Source organism: Tachypleus tridentatus, chromosome 1 (assembly GCF_004210375.1).
Source record: "Tachypleus tridentatus isolate NWPU-2018 chromosome 1, ASM421037v1, whole genome shotgun sequence".
Lineage (NCBI taxonomy): Eukaryota > Metazoa > Arthropoda > Merostomata > Xiphosura > Limulidae > Tachypleus > Tachypleus tridentatus.
The window spans coordinates 115,400,906-115,424,788 of record NC_134825.1 but is presented as its reverse complement, the minus strand read 5'-3'; the positions used below and the strand labels follow the sequence as shown (position 1 = coordinate 115,424,788).

Genomic DNA, 23,883 nt, shown 5'->3' with positions numbered 1-23,883 from the left:
TGTTAGCACAAAAACATCAATAATGCTTACAACAAATGTCTATAAAATCTATAAAGTTACAAATGTATGATAATTATCACTCAAATTACTAGTTCAGTTATTTTAAATGTATCAAGCCACTATATGTAATGAAAAACAAAAATTACGCTTTTAGAGATACATAGATGGCAGCACGGTACGAACCATAGTGTTTAGAAGGTCTTGTCTGAAGGTGCTTTCCTGCCTTTACCGTATCACCAAGTTTCATTTAGACAAATGGCCCCTTTGCCCCCTTCCCCTGTCGGCGGGCTTGATAACTGAATGTTAAGGGTTGGGTTGTTTACAAGGGCTATTAGCTCAACTGCAAGGGTAATTTCAAACTAGGCGTAGACATCAGAGAGCCAGAATAATGAAGACAAAATGAGATATAGAGAATGTTTGGTTTGAATTTCGCGCAAAGCTACACGAGGGCTATATTAGCAGTGTAAAACTAGAGGGAAAGCAGCCAATCACCACCACCCACCGCTAACTCTTGGGCTACTCTTTTAACAACGAATACTGGGATGGACCGTCAGTTTATAACACCCCCACCGCTGAATGGGCGACCATTTTTACAACATCTATATAAATAATCCAGTACTGTCTGTTATCTGTTCATGTAACTACTTCGTAGGGTGTAGATGGTTCTTTACCAAATGTGGTATGGAGGTTTATTGGGTCCTTGGGGAGATACATACAAATTTGTAGTTTTGCATTTTGCGGTTCGTATGGGCATTTTTTTTACCACCAATTCGCCTCTGGTAAATGGATCTTCACCAGGTTTGGTATGAAAGTATGTTGCGTCCATGGGAAGAAACATACAATCTTATGCTTTTATTTTTGTATTTTGTAGCTGTTATGGGCATTTTTGAGATTTTTACAATTATATATAAGGGGAGCAACTTTTCATGTTCTAAAATAACCTTTCACTTATCGTGAATTTATATAACTTCCGTCCAGGGAAAGTACTTCAGCTAGGGCCCGGCATGGCCAGGTGGGTTAAGGCACTCGACTCGCAATCCAAGGGTTACGGGTTTTGAATCCCCGCCACACCAAACATGCTCGCTCTTTCAGCCGTGGGGGTATTATAATGTCTCGGTCAATCCCACAATTCGTTGGTAAAAGAGTAGCCCAAGGGTTGGCGGTGAGAGATGATGACTAGCTGCCTTTCCTCTAATCTTACATTGCTAAATTAAGCATGGATAGCGCAGACAGCCCTCGTGTAGCTTTGCGCGAAATTCAAAAAAGAAACAAAACAAACAAACCTCAGCTACTATTTATGTAAAAACGGCTCGTTTGGGTTGAGAAAATTGTTTTACGTAAAAAAATTTTCTCAACCCAAACGAGCCGTTTTTACATAAATATTTTTCTCTACAAGTGGGTTTTCTCGACATCACTGATTAAACTTCAGCTACGTGGCCTGGCATGGCCAAGCGCGTAAGGCGTGCGACTCGTAATCCGCGGGTTTATGCTCGCTCTTCCAGCCGTGGGGGTGTATTATGTGACGGTCAATCCCACTATTCGTTGGTAAAAGAGTAGCCCAAGAGTTGGCGGTGGGTGGTGATGACTAGCTGCCTTCCCTCTAGTCTTACACTGCTAAATTAGAGACGGCTAGCACAGATAGCCCTCGTGTAGCTTTGTGCGAAATTCCAAAACAAACAAATCAGCTACGTATAAATATATTTTATGTATTTTTATTAAGTTGTAAAGCTAAAATTAAACAAACAAATATATTTTGATCGAGATGATATGCATAGAAATGTAAACGTCTTTAATATGTTTTTATGATAGTTATAAATTAAATAGACTCATTTTTGAAACATTTTTTGTTTAGTGCTCTCGTTACTATAGTAACGATATAAAGTTAAGGCAATTTCGCACGTTTGAGGACAAGAATTTTGTGTATGTTTCAACCAGAACAGAGACAACAAATCAGAAATGCGGGCTTGGCTTATCGAAATATTTCGGCCTGTAATTGTTATTTAATTGATACACCAGTTAAAAATCAGATTAGTAATTTGATAAAGATGGAAGACTGGTAGAAAATAAAAGTGTTAAAATTTTAAATAATATAAGCTAGTTGCGCTAGTAGTAGTAATAGTACATCGACAGGAATAGAACAACTGTGATTTGCCATATTTTAGGCCTAAGCAGCTAAAGGCTATTTCAACTAAACTGAGTTACTAGGTGCGTAGTTTGAGGCATACATTTCCTTAATCATAGGCCTTTTATTGCTTATCGACTGACGTTAGACTTAGAACTTAAAAATATAAGTAGGCTACTGTAAAATTTGTAAAAAAAGTGAAGCTGTTGTTATATTCTTGTAGAAATCAACACTAGTAACACTAATTAATAGTAATGCTAATAGTATTAATATTAGTTTACCATTTCTTCATGATGAAACATATTCACATCTCACCGTGTGCTGTAATACTAATGTAGAAAATTATTGAACCCTCTACCTTCATCCATCATGACTATTTAATTTTTCCAGCATTCAATATGATGGTTGTTTGTTTTTCTTTTAATAAAGATTGACATTTTATGCAAAATATTTCTTCATAATTAAATAAACAAAAAACTAGTAAGGTTACATATTTTATTAACGTAACAGTTTATGCAACTTTTAGCCATTACTGTTTAGCGTATGAGAGTGTTTATCTACATGTGTCTCTATGTGGTTGATAATTGACCAATATATTAGGCTGCATTGTATACTTATTTAAAATTATGTGGTGTTTTTCTATAGAAGTTCATTTGAATTTATTTAAGTGATACGGAGTTTGTGATACATTGATGTGTCTCTACTTATCCTGACCACTTTTTAGGGATTTGATAATCTACTCTCTAGTTGTTATTTGTCACCAATGGGTGAGGAAAGAAGACGAGAAGAGGTTCTGGAAGATGGAGGACCCGGACAGGCTTTCATGTCCTTTGTTGTCATGGATGACTTACTGGACAAACTTAAGTTGCTTAATTATGATAAAGAATTTACCCAGGAAATTCGTTTGAAACCCTTAAACCGGTAAACAAAACCCTACAAAACTTATACTTTAAACTCACTTAGTTTTGTTGAATATTTGTGTGTAAACAAAAGAAACAAAAGTTAAATGTAAAAACCTGGCAAAGATTTTTTAAAAACAATAGAATGTAATAATTTATCCAGGGATTCTGAACACAGTTATTTATATCTGTGATGCAGCTATATTGGTAAATGTTGTATTTTGAATAAAGGAAACCAGGTTTAAATGTGAAGGTTTTAATTCTGTTTTTACAAGTTATTTTTGGTTGATATAGTTATAGTGTTGATTGATTAATGTATTTCTTACCACAGTCAGTTGGGTACAGCAGTTTTAAATTAACCCAGGAAAAGTAAATCAGTGGTTGGGTATGTTATTCAAAAGAGCTTTAAATGTGTTTTAACACTGGATGTAGTTTGGTGTAACTTTGTTTCCTATATATTTATTTGTATTTCTTATTCTTAAAGAAATTTGAAAGCTTTTTAACTTTCCAGTTAGACTAACACTCAGGTTTCATTCACTTGTGGTGGTATAGTTTGAAATATGGAACATGGAAAACAAACTCTGAACTAGCTAAGTACAGTTTGGGTTATGTTAATGTATATGCTAAGATTAAAGATAATTTTAAGTTTATGTGAGTCATATCCCCAATTGATTATTGCTGTTTACAAAGAACTTTAGATAATTGGTTTTCTCTATTAAATATTCTGGCTTCACATTCATATACACAATTTATATTCTAGCCATTATTTTGCCCTTCAAACAAATCCAGGAGAACAGTTTTATATGTTCACAACACTGGCTGCTTGGTTGATTAGAAAATGTGGAAGGTCTTTTGACACACCCCAAGAGGTAGGTATGAAGGCATGTTCATAACCTTAAGCTTGTTCCTACAGAAAGATTGACATGTGTACTCTTTCATAAATATTCAGGATTAGAAAACATTCTCTGTATGCAAACTTCACGAGGTTCCAAATGCACACGTGTGCACACTGTCACTGTGTTCAGGACCTGGTAGTTTTATAAATTAGCCTTGCTGTTTCTTTTCATCCAGCAAATGCTAGAGATGCCCTGTTTTTATTTATTTATGGTTGAAATGTAGATTGTGAGAAATATTGTATTTCTGTACTTCTAAATTCAGACTACTATAAGACAGCCTGTACTCTCACTTACATTACAAATGAATGCCACAAAATAATATGTGGGGGTCATTAATAAAAGTTTTAAACTGTTAATAGCTATTTCACAAATATTTTTTTAATTTTTATTTTTCAAGATTATGCTATAGCATTATTTTATATGAAAAACTTAAATTCCAATTATTGTTGTACAGTTTTCACTGGAGTTGTGACACCTAAACATTTTTGTTTTTCCCCTTTATTGTCTGGTGTTATTCAGTTGGTATGTTTGCTTCTGTTTATATAATGTAAAGGTATTGGACTTATTACTAGATGTACTTCCACATAGTCCCTGAAAGTATTCTGTTTCAAGACTAAATAAAACTAAAATTAAGGGTAACATGTATTGTTCTTTATTTCTTGCTTTTGAAGTTCATACGTCATGCTGTATTGTAGCCTACAGAGTGAATAATTCTTCTCGTGGTTCATGGCGTGCACGTTTTGCCGATGTAACAACAGTACAAATTGCAGTGCTAAAGTCCTCTATGTGATGTCACTTTAATGTTAACTAACTGACTGACTGACAGACAACACACTATTGCATTGTGGTGTGAATGGTTGAAACAGGTGGCCCCTCTAACTAGGATTAGCCATCCTAATGTGGAAATTATGCTGTAATCTTGGTTAGTCTTTGTATATTAAAGAATGTATCACTCTTGAAGGTTCGTCGTCTGATAATGTTTTCATTATGAATGCTTGCAAGTCACTGCAATTTCCTTTTGTTTTTTTATTCCCTGTAAAATTACTTCTGTTTATGTTTGGTATCATCCCGACATTAGAATCAAAAAGAAGTTTGTAGTAGTTGGTGATTCGAAGGCACTGTGGCACTACAGAGCTACAGTTAAATTTGTTTTTGTTCAGAAATTAAGGACAAACCAAGTTTTGGGAGAAAGAAAATAACTTGAGTGTTAATTAGACTTTTTATTAAGTTTAATGTATCTAAATAAGACAAAGTCAATTTAATCTTTTCTTGAATGTGAATAGAAGTACAGATTTCTTTAAAAGTTCACCAATAGGTATGAGTGTATTACACATTAATATTTGTTTGTTAGATGTCAGTCATTTTTAATTGTTTGCCATATTTTTCTGCATCTAGTATGATGACCCAAATGCAACAATCTCTAATATTGTAGACGTGCTGAGACAAATGGTAAGAAATTTCAGATTCTTGTTTCTCACGTCACACATGTTGTACTTTAGTTATAGCCCCACTGTATGGTTTAATACTGAAAGTTTGAGAAATGTTTTTATTTGAAACCATTTTACTGATCTATTTTGTACATAATTCAAAATATAAACCGAAGATTTTTCATTTTGTTAATGTCGGTTGTACTACTGATGATTTATATACTGAATGGGGTTGTTGACGTCAGCATATTTGCAATATACAGGGTGTTCGGAAAGTCACTGTGCACTTATATATTTATTAACAGACATGTTTCAATATAGAATACAGGAGGTAAATATGAATGACAGTTATAAACAATGTTGAAAGTGACCCCCATTGGCATCAATACAGGCTTGGATCCTTCTTATTTTGTTTCTAAACACCACTATCAGTTACTGGCTTGAAATAGACTGAATGAATGCTGTATTCACTGCTTTCAGAACTGCACAGTGATTTTCTGAACACCCTTTATTTTCACTTACGTTCGTTCTGAGTTATAGCAGGAAGGGGAATTTAAACATTATGTGAACAAGTGTCGATATATTTCATGCAGGAATTTAAACATTATGTGAACAAGTGTCGATATATTTCATGCAGGAATTTAAACATTATGTGAACAAGTGTCGATACATTTCATGCAGGAATTTAAACATGTGAACAAGTGTCGATACATTTCATGCAGGAATTTAAACATTATGTGAACAAGTGTCGATACATTTCATGCAGGAATTTAAACATTATGTGAACAAGTGTTGATATATTTCATGCAGGAATTTAAACGTTATGTGAACAAGCGTCGATATATTTCATGCAGGAATTTAAACATTATGTGAACAAGTGTTGATATATTTCATGCAGGAAGTAACAATAGATTTTCCTCCAAGCAAGTTGAAACAAGGGTATGGAGAACAAGCCATATTTGTCTTGGATCGATTGGCCGATCAGGTTCTGAAGCACACACAGTTTTCATGGAAAAGGTAAATATATATAAAAATACAAACAAATATTTTACCAGCTATTATGCTTATGGAAGTATCAATGTCTTTAAGCATGTGTTTGTGTGAAAAGTTATAAATGTGATTTTTTATGATGATATATTCACTTGTTTTTTTGCGTTTGTGAAATTTATTATACTATCAATTTGTCATGGATTTTTTTTCATCATTTCTTGGAAAGCTTTGGCTTTTGTTGCTTATAAAACAAAGTATATGTTATGAAGATTAAATTGTTAATACCACAATGGTACAATGCATTAAACAACAGAACTTTTAATGAGAAAAGCTTCAAGCCCTGTTGAACTTGTTAGATGTATTTTGTCTGTCCTACACAACTGTCGTCAGGAGAAGCAAGAAGTTACAGTTGAAGGCAACTTATTATTGTAGCAGATATACAAGCATACGAGATAGAAATAATGTACATAATTTGCCAACCTGATCTGCCCTCTATATTTACAAAATAATTTCCAAAAAATTAATTAGATTTTTTTAAAATATCCAGGTAAATAACTGTAATAATACTTCAGTTATTTATAATTTTTAAAGATTCTCTGAAAATTAATTTGCTTTTATGATCAGAGGTCTCCAAATTTTTTTGAACAAGATCTGGAAGGTAGATCTTTTTAGGCTTTGTAGGTTGGACGGGTCAGGATAAAATTAAGTAGGGATGTATACATGATCACAATACAACTTCACTGATTTATTTCTCTTAAGAACACACATTGAAAGTATTTAAGATATACATTTTTTTTTAGCATTAGTGAAGAGCATGAGACTAGTGCTTTTCTAGAAAAATTACACTTAAGTGAGGTTCACAGTTAGTGCTCCAAATCATTAAAAGTGATTGCAAATGCTCATCAGATAAGGCTGATCTGTAACTAATTTCCATGTACTTCATCTTTGAAAATGTCTTTTTGTATAAATAGGTAGTGACAAAAACTGAAATGAATCCACGAGCAAAGTTTTTTTAAATTAACATATTGACCACTTGGAAGACATTTATAGAACTCTGTCAGTTTTCCTTCTTTGTATTTGTCCTTCAACATGTTGTTGGACTGCAGCTCAGTTGCTTCCATTTGAATTTCAGGTGGTAGTTCATGAACAACACAATCAAATGGGTTTTGGAAGATCCTTATTTCTGTTGCACTTGTATCAACATAAGAAAAACGCTCCTTGAACTGTAGTTTCAGGTCAGATAGGATATCTTGTGCAAACCTGTGTGGGAATGGGTATCCTGCTTCTTGCTTGGACAATATGGAAAGTGTGTGAAGCAACTCCTCATCAACTGGGACTTGAAAAAAATTAGTTTTTGCCAAAATGCTTTTACCTCAGTGTACATATCACAGATAAGTGTTGTTTCACCTTGTAATCTAAGATTGAATTAATTCAAGTCCATGGTCAAGTCTACAGAAAATACTAATATCCAAAGCCATTCACTGTTTGTGAGTAACATTTGAGAGCAGTTCTATTTATTGAAGGAAGTTTCAGCTTCAGTTCTAAGTTAAAAAAATTACAACATAACCATCCCAGAGCTAAGCCATTGAACTGAAGTGTGGTTGGGCAAGTCAGGATATGTTGCTTTTATTCCTACCAAAAATTCACATAATTGACATGGTCAAGTTCATGAGAGCGAACGAAGTTCACTGTTGAAACCACAGGTTCCATGACTGCTGATGAATAATACAGTGAAGAACCATAGGCTTGGAATAACTTGTACTTTTAACAGCTTTGTAAATTTGCCCAACTAAACCTTTTCCTGCACCACACATATTTTTACTGCCATCTGTTGTAACACACTTCAAACGTTTCCATTCCAGGTTATACTGAATTTGTGATTTTTTGACCTCTTTGAAAATGTCCTCACCTGTGGTTGTTCCATGCATAGTGTGCACAGAAGTAATTCGTCAGTGACTTCAAAGTTAATATTTACTCTGCGAATAAACAACAGCAGGTGTGAAGTGTCAGAAACATCAAACTCTTTGGCCTTGCCTTTCAGCAGAGACATAATATTGTTTCTTATATCCTCAACACTATGAGCAACTGTATTTGTTGAAAGACTGATAAGTCTACTTTTTCTGGGTACATTTCTTCAGCTGCTTCAATCATACGTAATTTAATGAGCTCACCATTGGTAAATGGTTTTCCTCGCTTGGTTAACAGATGTGCCACTCGGAAACTTGCTCTTATTGTAGCTTCATAGGTTTTATATTTCAAACTTGTTTGGAGGTAGCTTTCCCATAAACTAAGAGTAATTTGATTGCTTGGTTTGATAATGTCTACAAATGTTGTATTATTTTAGCACTGCAATAGTCTCGCTATGTGTTAAGCCCAATGCTTTGTTACGTGATTCGACAACGAAGTAGTCCACGCTCCACTGTTCTTTAAAAACATGACATTCAGAGTCAACTTTTCTCTTCTTCCCTTATCCTGACATAATAACTAGGAATAGCTATGAACTTGAACATAAAGTAAACAGCAGCATTCACTGACACACACTGAGGTACACGGGGCAGGCATGGGAAGAAACACACTGCTTCAGGGCACTGTGATTGATAAGTAAGATGACTTGGCAGTAAGTGACGTGACGTTTCCTTGCAAATAGAAAAGTGTGTTGCACTTAGATGGGCTTATGCTCAATTATGTTTTATTTTTTGTTTATATATTATTAAAAAAATATTACTTTAATAAACTGTTGACAGGCCATAGTTTGGAGACCCCCAAGTTAAATTAACTAATGGAATGTTATATCAGTCAATAGAATGAACTGAGCTTGCTATCTGTCCATCTAAAATTGGTTTATTAACTTTGTATTTATCTATATCACTTTTATGTTCCTTGTATTAAAAAAGTTTATTATATTTTTAGTTACAAAGTAGAACACGGTGAGAAATATGGTATCTGTAAAATTCCATGTAACTGTCAGACATAAAGAAATTTGGTGTTAAGGAATATTACTTTCCTCATAAGTCTTCCAGGTGGCTCTAACAACTGTTAAGCTTGTTGGGGTAAGAGATTTAGTAATGTTTATTATTCACAGCATTATCTATTGGATATTTGAAATAGCAGATGGGATGAGTTAGATTTAGAATACTTTTTTTGGGGAATAATTCTTTAAATCATTACCCCCTTCCCAACAGGTTTGATTTTGATATAATTTCATAATTTCTAGCTTTTTATCGACAGTTTTCATGTGATTCAGATTCTCATTGTGTTATTTCAAATAGACAGCATTGCTTTGAATGTCTTGTTGTCCTTGTTCATTTCTTGTTTCTAAGATAAACTTTTGTTACAATATACTTAGTTGTTTTACTTTTTAAGTTATTTTAAAAATATTGTTGGTACACTCGTTCATAAGGTGGGATTTTTGCTTACAAATGATGGCCAAAAACTAAATATTTAATGTGATATTTGTTTCACTTATTTTCTATTGTCACTTGAAGAGTGAACATAGAGGAGAAAGGATAAACTGGGGGTGTTAATAAGATACCCTCAAAGGGAACCCCTGAGACAATGTTATCAGAACTACATTTTCAAATGTTTACTCTTTATTCTTACTGAAAATTTTATCAATGTTTTGTAATGCTTGCGAAGATTACATGATTGGGTTGACTTATACCTGGTATTTATTTCTAATTTGCTACACTGTAGGCATGATAAAACATGGCATAAGTTATAAATTATGAAGTAATTTTGTGATATGTTTTTACATCACAATGTGTTACTTAATTCGTTTGAATTTTGTATGAAAGGAATTGTTTCATTTATGTATTTGAAATGAATATTTCTAATTAATCAAAGGAAGGTTCAATGCATTACAATTTCAGCGTTTATTGCTATTTTAATATATAAAAAACTATTTGAGATGTAATAATGATTTTCAAAGTTTTATGTAAGGTCTGACGATGCTATGAAAGGATTATCTGATCTATGTCATTTATGAACCTAAAGTAATTTCTGTTAAACAAAATGCTAAATGTTAAGTTTTAGCTACTGTGTTATGAAATATTCGATACCTATAGACCTATCTATCCAGAAGAAACTGAAGAAGGAAACTGTACCGTGGAGGAAACCCTCGAGGTTACGTCTGAAAATTTCGAGGAGGAAATTGTAGGAGTGAGTTGCAAAAACATTTATTTTTTCAATCTGTAAAAAGTCAAAACTATAGTTTTATATGAAGTATACATCATCTTGAAATTATTTTGTGGCACCCTTTGACCTTTGACAGAACTTTCCAAAAAAGAAAGATTCTCTCTATAAGTAAATGGTGTACAGTGTAATAAAACAGTATGTCGATTATGGTAGTATTCATGATCATTGTGAACAAACAGTAATATTATAATGTTTACAGGAAGATGAAGACGATGACGATGAAGGAACACTCATGGATCTAGAGACTCTAAAAAGTATATCATCTGGTAGACCTGTAAGTTTCTCTGTGTGAAATTCAGTGTATGTACATCTTTATTCTGGAGTGTAGAAAATATTAGCTGTAGATCTATTACAAAAATTAATTTTTCATTTTTCAGTAGTTAATTATTTTGTAAGAGTGGTGTGTGTGTGTGTATATGTATATATATATATATATTAAGATTTTGTCTTTCATTATAATGCTGTAAATATGAAAAAAAATGTATTAATGTTTCACAGGTGTTATAAACTTTGTAACTTCTTGTGTATATGATTGTTATATTACACTGTAATTACTAAACTGCTTTCATGTGAAGTAATTATAAAATGAAAATGCAGTTATAATTTAAAATTTATGTTTGAAGACAAATTATTGAAAACTGATAGTTTAAGTATAGAAAGAAACGTATTACTAAAACTATTAATCTAAAAGAAAAGTGTTTTTGAAGAGTCACGCTTGATGTTTCTTACTTTTGGAAAATAGGTATTGAAATTCTCAATAAAAATTTACCGTTAGTCACTACGTAATTATGTATAGAATTAACAAGTTAGTTGAAAATAATTATGGTATATACAGCAAATTACTCAGGATACCAAATTTTGAAGACCTTCGGTGCTTACTGAATGATGGAAATCTGTTTTAGCGAAGATGACAAATACTTCAGAGAAGTGTTTGTTTACTCTACTCCATGTTTCAGGTTATGCCTTTTTTTAAGGGTCTGTGAACATCACATAAAACTGATATTAAATTATAGCATCTGAAGATAATATAAAACTACAACAGTATAATGAAATGCTGTGTGTTGAAGCATGCTGAAAGTGATGTTTGGTGAGTTAGAGTTTCTGATCATAACTGTTAAAAACATAATAGTATTATAGTGGCCAGGAATTGTATCTGTTAGTGGAAGAGTATTTGGATTAAGTCAAAATAGATTATCAGAAGACTTTAACAAATGATAGCAAAAAGAGAAATTACCATGTCAAAACTGTTTCATAGGTCCTGCCTTTCGTGGTTAAACCTTTAACTGCTTTAACTGCAGTTAGAACATCTGGTTTGAATTTACACATCGTACAAAAATCTGGTAAAAACTGAAAGATTTACTTATTCATTCAGCCTTCAATAACAATAATTCATGCAAATTTAATAAGTGCTTTGGTAAGACCATTGATTTAGAGAAAGCATATGCAGTTAGGAACACCGTCTGTTAAATGATGTACACAGTGTTCAGCCACATATGTAGGTGAATCCAATCTTTCAATACGTAATTGTTTCAAAGAAAACGTTTGTGGCATTGTATGTCTTGACAACAAAGAATCCTTCACTGAAAATTACATCAGTGTTCATGACATGAATAAAATCATACCTTATCAGATCGGAATTTTATAGGTGTGTGAAAACATTTTTGGTGTAAAAATCTAAAGAATCACTTTTGATTCAGTTCAAAACCCTTTCATTAACAGATGCAATTCCTGGCTTGTGGGTGTGTGTGAAAACGGAACTATTGACAACAGAAGTAGTCAAAGAAGTAAACAAACTATCCAAACATGATATAAGGTTCCTCAGGATGAATTCTCAGAATGATACTCAACAATCCAGTAGACATCTTGTGAATGACATTGCTACAAACTATCCAAACATGATGTAAGGTTCTTTAGGATGAATTCTCAGAATGATTCTCAACAATCCAGTAGACATCTTGTGAATGACATTGCTACAGACTATCCAAACATGATGTAAGGTTCCTCAGGATGAATTCTCAGAATGATTCTCAACAATCCAGCAGACATCTTGTGAATGACATCGCTACAGACTATCCAAACATGATATAAGGCTCCTCAGGATGAATTCTCAGAATGTTTCTCAACAATCCAGTAGACATCTTGTGAATGACATTGCTACAGACTATCCAAACATGATGTAAGGTTCCTCGGGATGAATTCTCAGAATGATACTCAACAATCCAGTAAACATCTTGTGAATGGCATTGTTACAGACTCTCCAAACATGATGTAAGGTTTCTCAGGATGAATTCTCAGAATGATACTCAACAACCCAGTAGACATCTTGTGAATGACATTGCTACAAGGACAGATGTTAAAGTTCTTCCAGAATAGTTTGATATACATTAGCCCAAAATGATCTCGATGGATGTATGGTTGCTGAGAACAAACATCCAAACAAAAAACTGAAATGTGCAACAGAAATGAAACAGTGGGACTTTTAAAAATGGTAAAAAATACTCTTTACCGATGAGTCTAAGTTAGCTGTAAGGCTGACTGGAGAATGTTCAATGTAGAACTTCTTCAATAACGTGTGAGGGTGGATCAGTACAGTTTTGAGGTTGTATCTCTGTTAAGAGTGTGGGGAACTTGCACAAAACTGAAAGTACCCTGACTGTCAACAGGTACAGGTAGATTCTGACCCACCATGACATTCCAAAGGAGTATATCTCATTGGGCAGGGTTTCATCCTTCTACTTAACAGTGACCCCAAGCATACAGCCAACGTAATGAAGACGTATTTGGAATCTAAAGAGACATACGGAAAACTGACTGAGCAACTTGGACAAGTAACGGAAGGTATGACAGAACATTTGGAACAACAACTATGTGAAAGCATGAAGCAGAATGTTTGTGAAGCAAATATTTATATTCTACACAACACATTCATTTGACTTTACATATTTTCTGTCATAATGCATTGTATTTATGTTTGTGCATTTTTGCTTGATATAATTTTCATTTGTTTTCTGTTTTCACATTTATTTCCAACACTATCCATTCATTGTTTCTGCTTAATTTGTTCAAACTTTAATTACAGCCATGTTTAGAGTTCTTAAATACTATAAGTGATTATTGTTTTATTAATTATTTTACATTATTAATTCCAAGAGAAGCCTCACATCATGTTTTGCTGTGGACATTCGGAGGTTTGCGTAAGAACAACCAAAAGTTCTACACGCTTTAGTTCTTTCTCATGATCAATTTTTCAGTACATTACTCATTATAAGAAGTTTCCCAACTGTGCTCACATCATAGCAGAGCTTTCACAGTGTATTGGTAAACAAAATTTAATTGAAGCAACAGTTTGAAGTTGTAGTACTAACTCTGACCCTGTTTTTTCACATGTTTATTAAGGGACTATTTACAGATGGATTAATTTCGTTGTTAGTTAAATTACACATGAATCCAGTATAATGAAGTTAAACAGTGAATAGTAGGAGGTGAAAATCTTCATGATACTTTTGATTTAAATATACATTTCTGTATAAAACTGATCGACACAAATAACTGTAGTAATGTTGTGACAACTTCACCAACTTTATTGTTTTCTGTTGTTTTCTTTACGCATACAAAATTAAACCCAAGAAAAGAATGTCTAATGGTTTACCAGTTGTTTAAATTTTTGATAATTAAATGTCGAAACTGATTTTCTTGTAACAGATAAATGATGAAATTGTCAGACCAGAAGAAATCATGGAATCCACCACAGATTTGGCTGAATGGAAGCTGGAGGTTGAAAGAGTCCTTCCACAATTAAAAGTTACTGTTCGTTCCGATACCAAAGTGAGTAACTTTTATTACTTTTTCAGTTGTTAAATGAAAAGGATAGGTAAAGCTATATTGTGCCTTTTATGATGTGTTTTATTGGCACTTGGATTATAATTTTTTGTGGTAGATTTTCTTTTAAAGAACACTATTTTTCTGATGGATGATCCTTTAAAATGAAAAGAGTTGTAATTATTATAGGAAAATGAACTAGCAAGAAATGTTGCTACTGTTGATATTTGTAGTTTTTATTCTGAGCTTATTATGAATAAGTTTATGTTTTTTTGTTTTCAAAGAAGGAAAATATTGATGAAGTTCAAAGCATGTTAATGCCTTAGCAGCAAAATCTATTTTACCTGATCAACTTTATATATTGCTTTTAATAAACAGTCAAGATTATGTGACTTGCTGCTTAGGGTGAGGTGTCTTAGTTTAACCCTCTTGCCAAGGCTTATCTGTTTCTGTGGATGTCAAAAGGATTTAGTAAATTACATTCAAAATATGATTATCTTGATTTTTCATGCTATACCACAGTAACATAACTAATAATCCATTATTTTAATAGTATATATGTTACGTTATGATTTTTACGAGGCAATATTTGAAAATAATTCTATAATATTCCCTTAGTGAGAGAATTGTGGCATTTAATGCAAATTACTTATTACAATATTGTCATTACTTAGTCGATACATAATTTTTATTGTTTTCAACCTTATTTGGTTAAAAAGCCATGAAATAGACAACCAGACCTCTCCTGCAACACCCAACTGTCACATCCTCTATTTCAGAAAATGCCAATAGTTCTCTCCGATGTTTAATTTAATATGGCATTTTTTATAACCAATAGAAACCCAAGGTTTAACTCTGTGAAACGATGTGTTATATTACATTGTTTTCTGTGCATAGAATTGTAAATTTCATTTTCAGTTCAGCTCAGCACGCCCAGAAGGGTTAAGGCGTTTGAATTGTAATCTGAGGGTCACAGGTTCAAATCGCACCAAACATTCTCGCCCTTTCATCTGTGAGGGTGTTATAATGTCAATCCCTCTATTCGTTGGTAAAAGAGTAGCCCAAGAGTTGGCAGTGGGTGGTGATGTCTGGCTGCCTTCCCTATAGTCTTACGCTGCTAAATTAGACGGCTAGCGCAGATAGCCCTCGAGCAGCTTTGTGTAAAATTAAAAACAAATTAACCATAAGGGAGGCTGCAAAGGAGAAACATTGGTTAAAATAATGTGTAAAGGTCGTTTTATTCTAAACTTTTCTATTAAAATATGTAAACCTCTCCAGCATACACAACCGATTTTGAATGATAAAATATAAAGTTTTATTATAAAAAAAAGTTTGAAATTTATGTCGGAGGATTGTGGAATATACAAAGAAAATTTGAGATTTTTTGAGATGAAGAAAAATATTTTTAACCGTAACATGAAAATCACTTTGCATGAATTAGTATATAGAAATACTATATATTCATGAAACATGTCTTCAGTAAAAATATTTCATTAAAATATGAAAACTGTGACAAAATGGTTACAAGGTTGGTCAATTTGACTGAGTTTGTAGCAAAAGAGTTAAATGTATTTATTCTAATTGAAAGGATGTTTGTTTTAAATGTCTGGCTCATTTCTAGTCAAAGTCTAGTTTAGGAACAATGATAAAAACAGTAGTTTTAATTTTGAACTATATATTTTTATTTGAAAAGTTTTTGTTTGTTTGGTTACATGTTAACATCTTATATAAGGTGCTAATAGTACTAAGGTGCTATACTAGTATATAGGTTTTACCTGGGGTTTGAGTTAGCCAAGAATGATTGGATTCAAGTTTCTCTTTTACAGTCTTGAAACTTTAATCTAAACAAATTGGAATTCAGTTGGTTAAGATTACTTGAATGTTATTTTGTGGGAAAGTTTCTATAAGTCAAAGTACAGTTGAATAGAGTAAAACTTAAGATATTTAATGTGTATTTAAGGACTGGAGGAGTCACTTGGAACAGATGCACAACCATCGAAAAGATATTGAGGAAAGTCTTTCTGTCACAAAGAACCAGCTGGATAAACTGTACTCTGATATTAGTCATACATTAGAAAAAATAAGTAGCAGAGAAAAATATGTTAACAGTCAGTTAGAACAGTTACTGATAGAGTACAGAAGCATGCAGGATCAGTTAGCACAGTCCAAAGAACAGTACCGGTCTGTAAGTGGTGGGGTCACCGAGAGGTCTCGCACATTAGCACAGGTAGGGGAGTATATCTTGTAGTATATCTGCAGATTTTGTTTGAAATATTGCAAAACGATAAATGTGTTTTTAAATATTTTAATTTCTCTTGTGCTTTCTGAACATTTCTAATGAGTTTTTCTCTTATTTAATTTTCAAGATAGAATAACAAAGATTGTATATACTTCATTCGGTAGTTTTAGTTTCTCTGGCTCAGATGTTCTGCACAATTAGATTTTGTTGTATGATTTCTAATAACTTGTAAATAGAGACTTAGTTTTCTCTTTGCTACTGCAGTCTAACCAAAATAGAGACTTCTTTTACTTAAAATAAAAATCTCATGGGCAACAGGTTATCAAATCTGGAACTTTAGGTGTTGTATTGTTGAAAATTAATAATTAGCTTGTAACAATAAGCTTAGTAATAGCATCATGTAGCCATTATCAGCTTTCACATAACGTAGGTTTGTACTTCATGCTACTTAAATACATCATTTGTTTTGTTATTTTGAATTTGGGAGACCAACCACTGATTGTTTTTAACAGTTGGTTCAGACTGTTTCTTTGTGATTATGTATTTAAACAGTAGCATCTGTTGGATGGTTGTGTTTTCCTTAACTGTTAGATAAACACTTTTTCTTTATAAAAAGGTAATTATAATATGAGTATTTATTGACTAGATAACAGAACTAGACCAGATCAAACAAGAAACCCCTCGTATTTCCTTAACTGTTAGATAAACACTTTTTCTTTATAAAAAGGTAATTATAATATGAGTATTTATTGGCTAGATAACAGAAGAACTAGACCAGATCAAACAAGAAACCCCTCGTATTTCCTTAACTGTTAGATAAACACTTTTTCTTTATAAAAAGGTAATTATAATATGAGTATTTATTGGCTAGATAACAGAAGAACTAGACCAGATCAAACAAGAAACCCCTAGTATTTCCTTAACTGTTAGATAAACACTTTTTCTTTATAAAAAGGTAATTATAATATGAGTATTTATTGACTAGATAACAGAAGAACTAGACCAGATCAAACAAGAAACCCCTCGTATTTCCTTAACTGTTAGATAAACACTTTTTCTTTATAAAAAGGTAATTATAATATGAGTATTTATTGGCTAGATAACAGAAGAACTAGACCAGATCAAACAAGAAACCCCTAGTATTTCCTTAACTGTTAGATAAACACTTTTTCTTTATAAAAAGGTAATTATAATATGAGTATTTATTGACTAGATAACAGAAGAACTAGACCAGATCAAACAAGAAATGGATGATAGAGGATCAAGGATGACAGATGGAAGTAAGATTTGTTTTCCATAAACTCACTTAGCTTAACTTGCACTTTAAACAAAATGTTTGTTTCTTTCTAAAAGTGGGAAAATTAAAAACCTAAAGCATCCCAAAGTAATTACATGAAACTAAAACAGGTAGAATGTCGTGTTACACATTGACGTCAGCAGCGTTTCATTGAACGATCAAGCAGTTCAGTAATAATAATAATTATCAGTGGTGGGTGATATGTACAAACCTTGTGATGTCAATTTACCTGTGCTAAACAAGTCTTTATTTTAAAAATGTGGTTTCATATTAATGATTATACACGACTTACTAGTTGCGTTTGCAACTCTATCTTATAATGGCAGTTATAAGTACATTCACAATGTTAGAAAGTAGTGACGAATTAGTCTGAATGAAAACTTTTTTCTATTGTAATGTTTTCCTTTAGATGAAATAAAAACAAATTTTCATTTAGGCTTGTATTAACTTATATGTCAACACTTTTATTACAGATTTTTTTTTTCTGCATACACCTTTACAGAACAACAGTCACTCTTCATTCTTTATAACCAATTCTCATACCCCAAAGGAACTTTGACAATCTTTTGGTCTGTTGGGGCATATATAATTTCATAAAAAGCTTTTGTCTTAATTACACTTAGATTAAAATATTGAATGAAATTGCTTTAATGTCACTAAAAAAAACTGTATATGTACTGAGATTAAAAATGTATATTGTACAGTTTTTGAAAAGAACTTTCATGTTTACCCATGTAAAAATAAAATATATTCAAATGATTTAAAAACAGTCGCACTTGTTCATAATATATATAGCAGAAGTTTTGGACATACTGACAAAAATTGTATTTTTAAATTTGTTTTTTCAATATATCCAATAAAAACATCTTTAGGTTCTTAGTGTATTGCAGAAAGCAATCACCCGTAGAACATTTTGACAAATGTAGTACAGTTGTCTCCTTTTAAAACAAGAAGCACAAGGATGCAATGTAAGAATTGCAGCATCTCAGATGATCCCCATTATTGAGTGTTCCAGGAGGAAGAGGTTTTGTAATACCTATTTTAGAACACTATTTCAACATCTGCACTTGACAAAAGGATAACTTAAGGAAATTTGTCAAATACATGACAACTCTCTGTGGAACATAATTATTATTATGTTGAATGAGGAATAGGACACACCAGAAACTGGATTTTGTTTGTCATATTGTTTATCAAATTTTGATGTGAGGGGTAATATAATAAATTGTTTTAATGTTTGACAAATTTTTTTACCCTATGAAATTTAAGATTATGAATTGGTGTCTTTTGTTGCTTGGCAACAAATTACATGACCAATGTCTTCAGGCTGTACAATAAGTTTTTGAGACAAAGTGGAACTTGGACATTAAAACTACTTGTAGTCAATGCTAACGTTGGGTAGTGAATATATCGTGGTAAGAAATTAAGAAAAATACACGAGAAATCATACGTTGAAGTACTTTATGATGTATTTGTACACTGGTTTGACTTTCTTAGAGATCTTATTTTTTTAATAGCTCCTCTGGTAAACATACGAAAGGCCCTTGTCCGACTCAAGACGGAGATCAGCCAGATGGATGTTCGGATTGGAGTGGCTCTGCACACCTTGTTACAAGCTAAGTTGAAGGAAAAAGGGGACCTACAGAGAGCAGCCAATGCTCGCCCCAGTGTAACAAATATTGATGCCATATTTTGATAGGGACTTTTCAGTTTCAAATGCACCATTTGTCAATCAGATCTCTGTGGTTACAAGTAAAAAATAAATCATTTAGTTTAATATTGCAAACACTTGTAGATCACTTAATTAACTATTATATCAGAAATTTAAGTTGTAATATATAATTTTTATGTTGTTATTATCATGGGTGGGAACAAATTGTGCTAATGGTTAAACTCTCTGAGCATTCACAAACCGATATTTCCATCCAACTCTGGCAGCACATTGTTGTAATAACTGATGGTGAGGCCATGCAACTGTATTGAAAAAGATAACTTTAGTGTGAAATGAAAAACATGGTCACATGAACCAAGTTCAAGTGTCACTAGATTGTTTGTTTTTTCTCTACTTTTAATGTTGGTTTTATTGATTAAAGCTACCCCTACAGGTTTCTGTGCCTTTTAAGAAACTCTCCCACTTGTGAACTATCAAAATCCTCTTAAAAACTCTCGGGTTTACAATGTAATGATAAACTCTAAGAATTTGATTTTCTGCATTATAATTAATACAATAGTTCTGTGTAAAGTTACCAACGTAATTTTTGAAACTTTCAGTTAGTTGTTCTTTAAGTAGTTAGTTAAATTCATTAAAAGCAAGACAATTTTATATTGAAGTTTCCAGTAAAGAAACAGATAATGAAATGTTATTTTCTAATGTGTACTACATAATGCAACTCCCAACATTGCTTGGTATCTTAATATAGTTGTTTTTTTTCCCAAGAGTCAGGAATGTGAAAACTCGTGTGTAAAGAATTAATTGGAACATGAAGTAACATATTTGTGAGACAGATGCTTAATTTACTTTCTTAAAGTCTCCACACATTCTAGAGATTGTACAATATATAAATATTTACATTGACATAGCTTCTTATGTTAATCCAGTGTTGCTAATAGCTGCAATACTTTAGATTCTGTTGTGTGTTGATACAAACGTACTATCTAGTTGACAAGGAAAGATGCCCTGTAAACATTAGAACGGTGGGTACACAATTGGTTACTCATTCATAAAGCTATATTTACCTTCACTTGTCACAACTTGCTGAGAATTGCGATTTCAAGCTATATCAGGAAGTGTATTGTGTTGTTTAAATATGTCAAACTCTTGTCTGCCACCATTTCCTGTGCAACACAACGAATTACTGGGCTTCGCTACATCCTGTTGAAATGGAGTTTCTAAGCCAAAGAATTGAGAGTTCATTGCTGGCCTCTGACCTCGCTTATAAAGACAGATATTTTTTGTCAATCCCAAATCGAAATGTTTTATTATTAAATTTGAAAAATGTGGGCACGAAATGGAAAGTTTCTTTTATGTCTAGATAGAATTCATCATTGAAATGGTATACAAGTTGAATCTGGACATTTAAATTAGGCTTTTAAAAAAGCATTGTTATATGATGTTATTTTCCTTCTCTATAGAACTGTGGCACAAAGTAACTCGATGTTTGGGTTGATATCAAGTGTTTACGGTTAAATTATTCTGTTTGCTGTACAATGCCTTGAAACACTGTTTTCAAATGTTCAATGATCTTGGCCAATGTGATGTAGAAAGTATTCTTTAAAAAACTATTTTAATTAATATTAAAAGTTTCATAATAGAGGTTATAGGAAGTTAACCCATAACTGGCAGCCATCATCAATAGTTGCTGCTACCTACCACATTACCACTATTTAAACTGAATTTTGTTACCTGTTGGAGCAGGATGTACATAGACTTTGTTACATAAGAGCCTAAAACAGTCACTTAAACATTATATTGTTATTACAAATCAAGGACTTTTCTCTGTTATTTAACATGTTTAAAATACTCAAAAGATTGTAATTGTGATTGTTTAAGACAAAAACTGTTAAATTTAAAAGCACTGCTAATAAAATTGGTATTTATGGAAACTTTTCATATTACAGCAAGGTCTTAAATTCTCCTTTCTTTCTTCTAGTTTTGAAACTTGAAATAATAGTTCGTTAACAAGTGGAGGCCCAGCATGGCCAGGTGGTTGGAAAGCTCGACTTGTAAGCTGAGGGTTGTGGGTTTAAATTCCCGTCCCACCAAACATGCTCACCTTTTTAGCCATGGGGGTGTTATGATGTGATGGTCAATCACACTGTTCATTGGTAAAAGAGCAAGTAACACAAGAGTTGGCAGTGGGTGGTGATAACAAGTTACCTTCTCTTCAGCCTAAGCTAACACTGTTATATTAAGGATGGGTAGTGCAGACAGTCCTCGCATAGCTTTGTGCAAAATTATTAATAATTGGAACTTACAGGCTTGTAATCCAAGGATTGTGCTGTACATTTGCTAGTAGATCACAAAATTAGATATTGTAAAACATATTTTATTATTCTTCATAATTGTATTTAAGGTAGAAACAATGAACATTGTGTACTAGTTGCAAAACCTGTGCATCACCCCTTCAAACTTTGTGATATTATGAACGAAACATACTGCTTTCTGAAAATATTTTTGCAGGTTTTTTATTTTATTATTAAATTCTGGTTCAAAAGGCAATAGAAGTGGCTCCATTGAATTATGTGGTTGTCAACATGTGAAGGATAAAGCTATGTATAATTAAAACTAAACATTCAAAAGGTGCCAAGAAGTAATTTTGTTGAAGAGAAATTTGACTTTGAAACATAATTGTCTATCATCTGTCATGCAGGCCCCAACTAAAAGCCAGCTGTAACCCATCGGTGGGTCATGTGACAGCCAATGTGTTGAGCATTAAAATAAGTTTAAGATGTAATTAGTTGTACATTGTTAAAGTACTTATTGTTCTGACACACTGATTAGTAAAGTAAGTGTACCACTGGTAGCACCTGGAGTTGATGTTAATGATAGTTAAAACAATTAGTGTAAAAAATTATAGAGTCAGCCAATTCAGAGCTTACAAATACATTATTTTCCTCAAATCTAGGCTCTTCGATTTTTCTATTTTCAAATTTACAAAAATTGTTCCAGATAAAATAAGCACACCCTTCCCATTTTTGAGTAAGTGTCAAAAATATTAATTTTTGCTGCTGGAGGTTTTTTCTTAAAAGAAAGCACACAATACTTAAAGTATAGGTTGATAAGTGTTTTCTATTAAACAGACATCCTTTACATAATCATTTTTGATTAAAACCAATTGTTTAGGAGGTTATTCAATATATAAATAAAGGTTTTCTAAAATTTAAAGCCACCGTGCAAAGTTATACAACATTCAAAAATTATTTTTGATCTATCATATGAGGCAATAATTTATAATGTACATGTTTAACAAGACATTTATCTAGTTAAGTATGATTTAATTACAAGCTTTGAGAATGTTTTCATTTGGTTTTTTTTTAGGCAGCTGAAAATTCAGTTGAATTATTTCTGTATTATTAGTGTTAGTTTTTGAAAACATTTTGTGTTTGCACATATAAGAGAAAATAAATTAGAAACAGCAAACATTCTTTCGATTTTTTTTGTGGCAGTTTAATTTAAATTTTTCTCTATTGCATTTACAGGTAAAGCAGTCATTTTGGGCAACCGGTTGTTAAAACGAAGGCACTGAAAGTGCATTTATTTTTCTACCTACTTAAACACCAAAGTGAAACTTTATCTGCACTAAGAATAAATACGTTCATATGTAACAATGAGTTTATTAATTTAATTTATAATACAGATGGAAAAAGCATTTGTCAGTTTGAGAAGAATTTCCCTTTTCTAGTCCCCAACCAAATATTTATGGATTCCCAAGTACAACAGTGAGCAGTTAAAACACTACAGTACCCTCATCTAAATGTCTCGTAGACTATAATATCATGAGCATTACACTTAATATTGTAGAAAATAAGGGACTTCAATCTATCAGAGCAAAATTTCCCTGAAATACAAACTACGAACGAGTTTCAATAACATTAGTCGTACTGCGTTACTAACATTTCCACTTTTAACGTGTAGGCAGTGTACTTTTAACTGAATTTTGGAGTTCAGTACAACCCCCAACGTTGTTTTGTAATGTTTAACGAGATCAACTGTGGTATAACTAAGAAAAGTAAAACTGAAGGGGCTATTACCTCTGGATCCTCTCCCATTTTCTCTAATGCTTATAAGGATTTGCACCCTATAATGTATTTTTAACCTGCACTTTATAAATCCACTGGTATTTTTCAAATTAGTTCTGGTTTAGTAAAATGATTAACCTGTTGACTGCCAAGTACTTCAGCTGCTACAATACAACTCTAATGCTTCTTCATTTTGTAACTTTTTCGTGACGCCATTTTGGATCGAAAGTGAAACAATTTGTAAGTAGGTCAAATGCATGT

General features: G+C 32.5%; 1 protein-coding gene across 3 annotated transcripts; it reads left to right on the top strand.

The window, feature by feature from the left end:
* The first annotated feature begins 1,870 nt into the window (after nt 1–1,870).
* IFT57 (intraflagellar transport 57) lies at nt 1,871–23,023 on the top strand. Of its 3 annotated transcripts, none has more exons than XM_076448031.1 (11): nt 1,871–2,205; nt 2,870–3,043; nt 3,782–3,890; nt 5,313–5,366; nt 6,243–6,361; nt 10,399–10,492; nt 10,728–10,802; nt 14,231–14,353; nt 16,308–16,574; nt 17,800–17,866; nt 19,401–23,023. In XM_076448031.1, exons 2-11 carry the CDS (start codon nt 2,886–2,888, stop codon nt 19,577–19,579), a joined length of 1,245 nt encoding a protein of 414 aa, XP_076304146.1. In that variant the 5' UTR covers nt 1,871–2,205; nt 2,870–2,885; the 3' UTR covers nt 19,580–23,023. The 3 variants fall into 3 exon arrangements, with proteins under 3 accessions (XP_076304146.1, XP_076304136.1, XP_076304143.1); XM_076448021.1 differs by having other exon boundaries at nt 1,895–2,205; nt 2,847–3,043; XM_076448028.1 differs by having other exon boundaries at nt 2,150–2,291; nt 2,847–3,043.
* Nucleotides 23,024–23,883: the final 860 nt, after the last annotated feature.

Coding starts and splice junctions, on each gene's coding strand:
- IFT57 (XM_076448031.1), top strand. CDS start 2,886: ATGGGTGAGGAAAGAAGACGAGAAGAGGTTCTGGAAGATGGAGGACCC. Junction 10,803..14,230: donor GTATATCATCTGGTAGACCT/GTAAGTTTCTCT, acceptor TTCTTGTAACAG/ATAAATGATGAAATTGTCAG. Junction 14,354..16,307: donor CTGTTCGTTCCGATACCAAA/GTGAGTAACTTT, acceptor TGTGTATTTAAG/GACTGGAGGAGTCACTTGGA.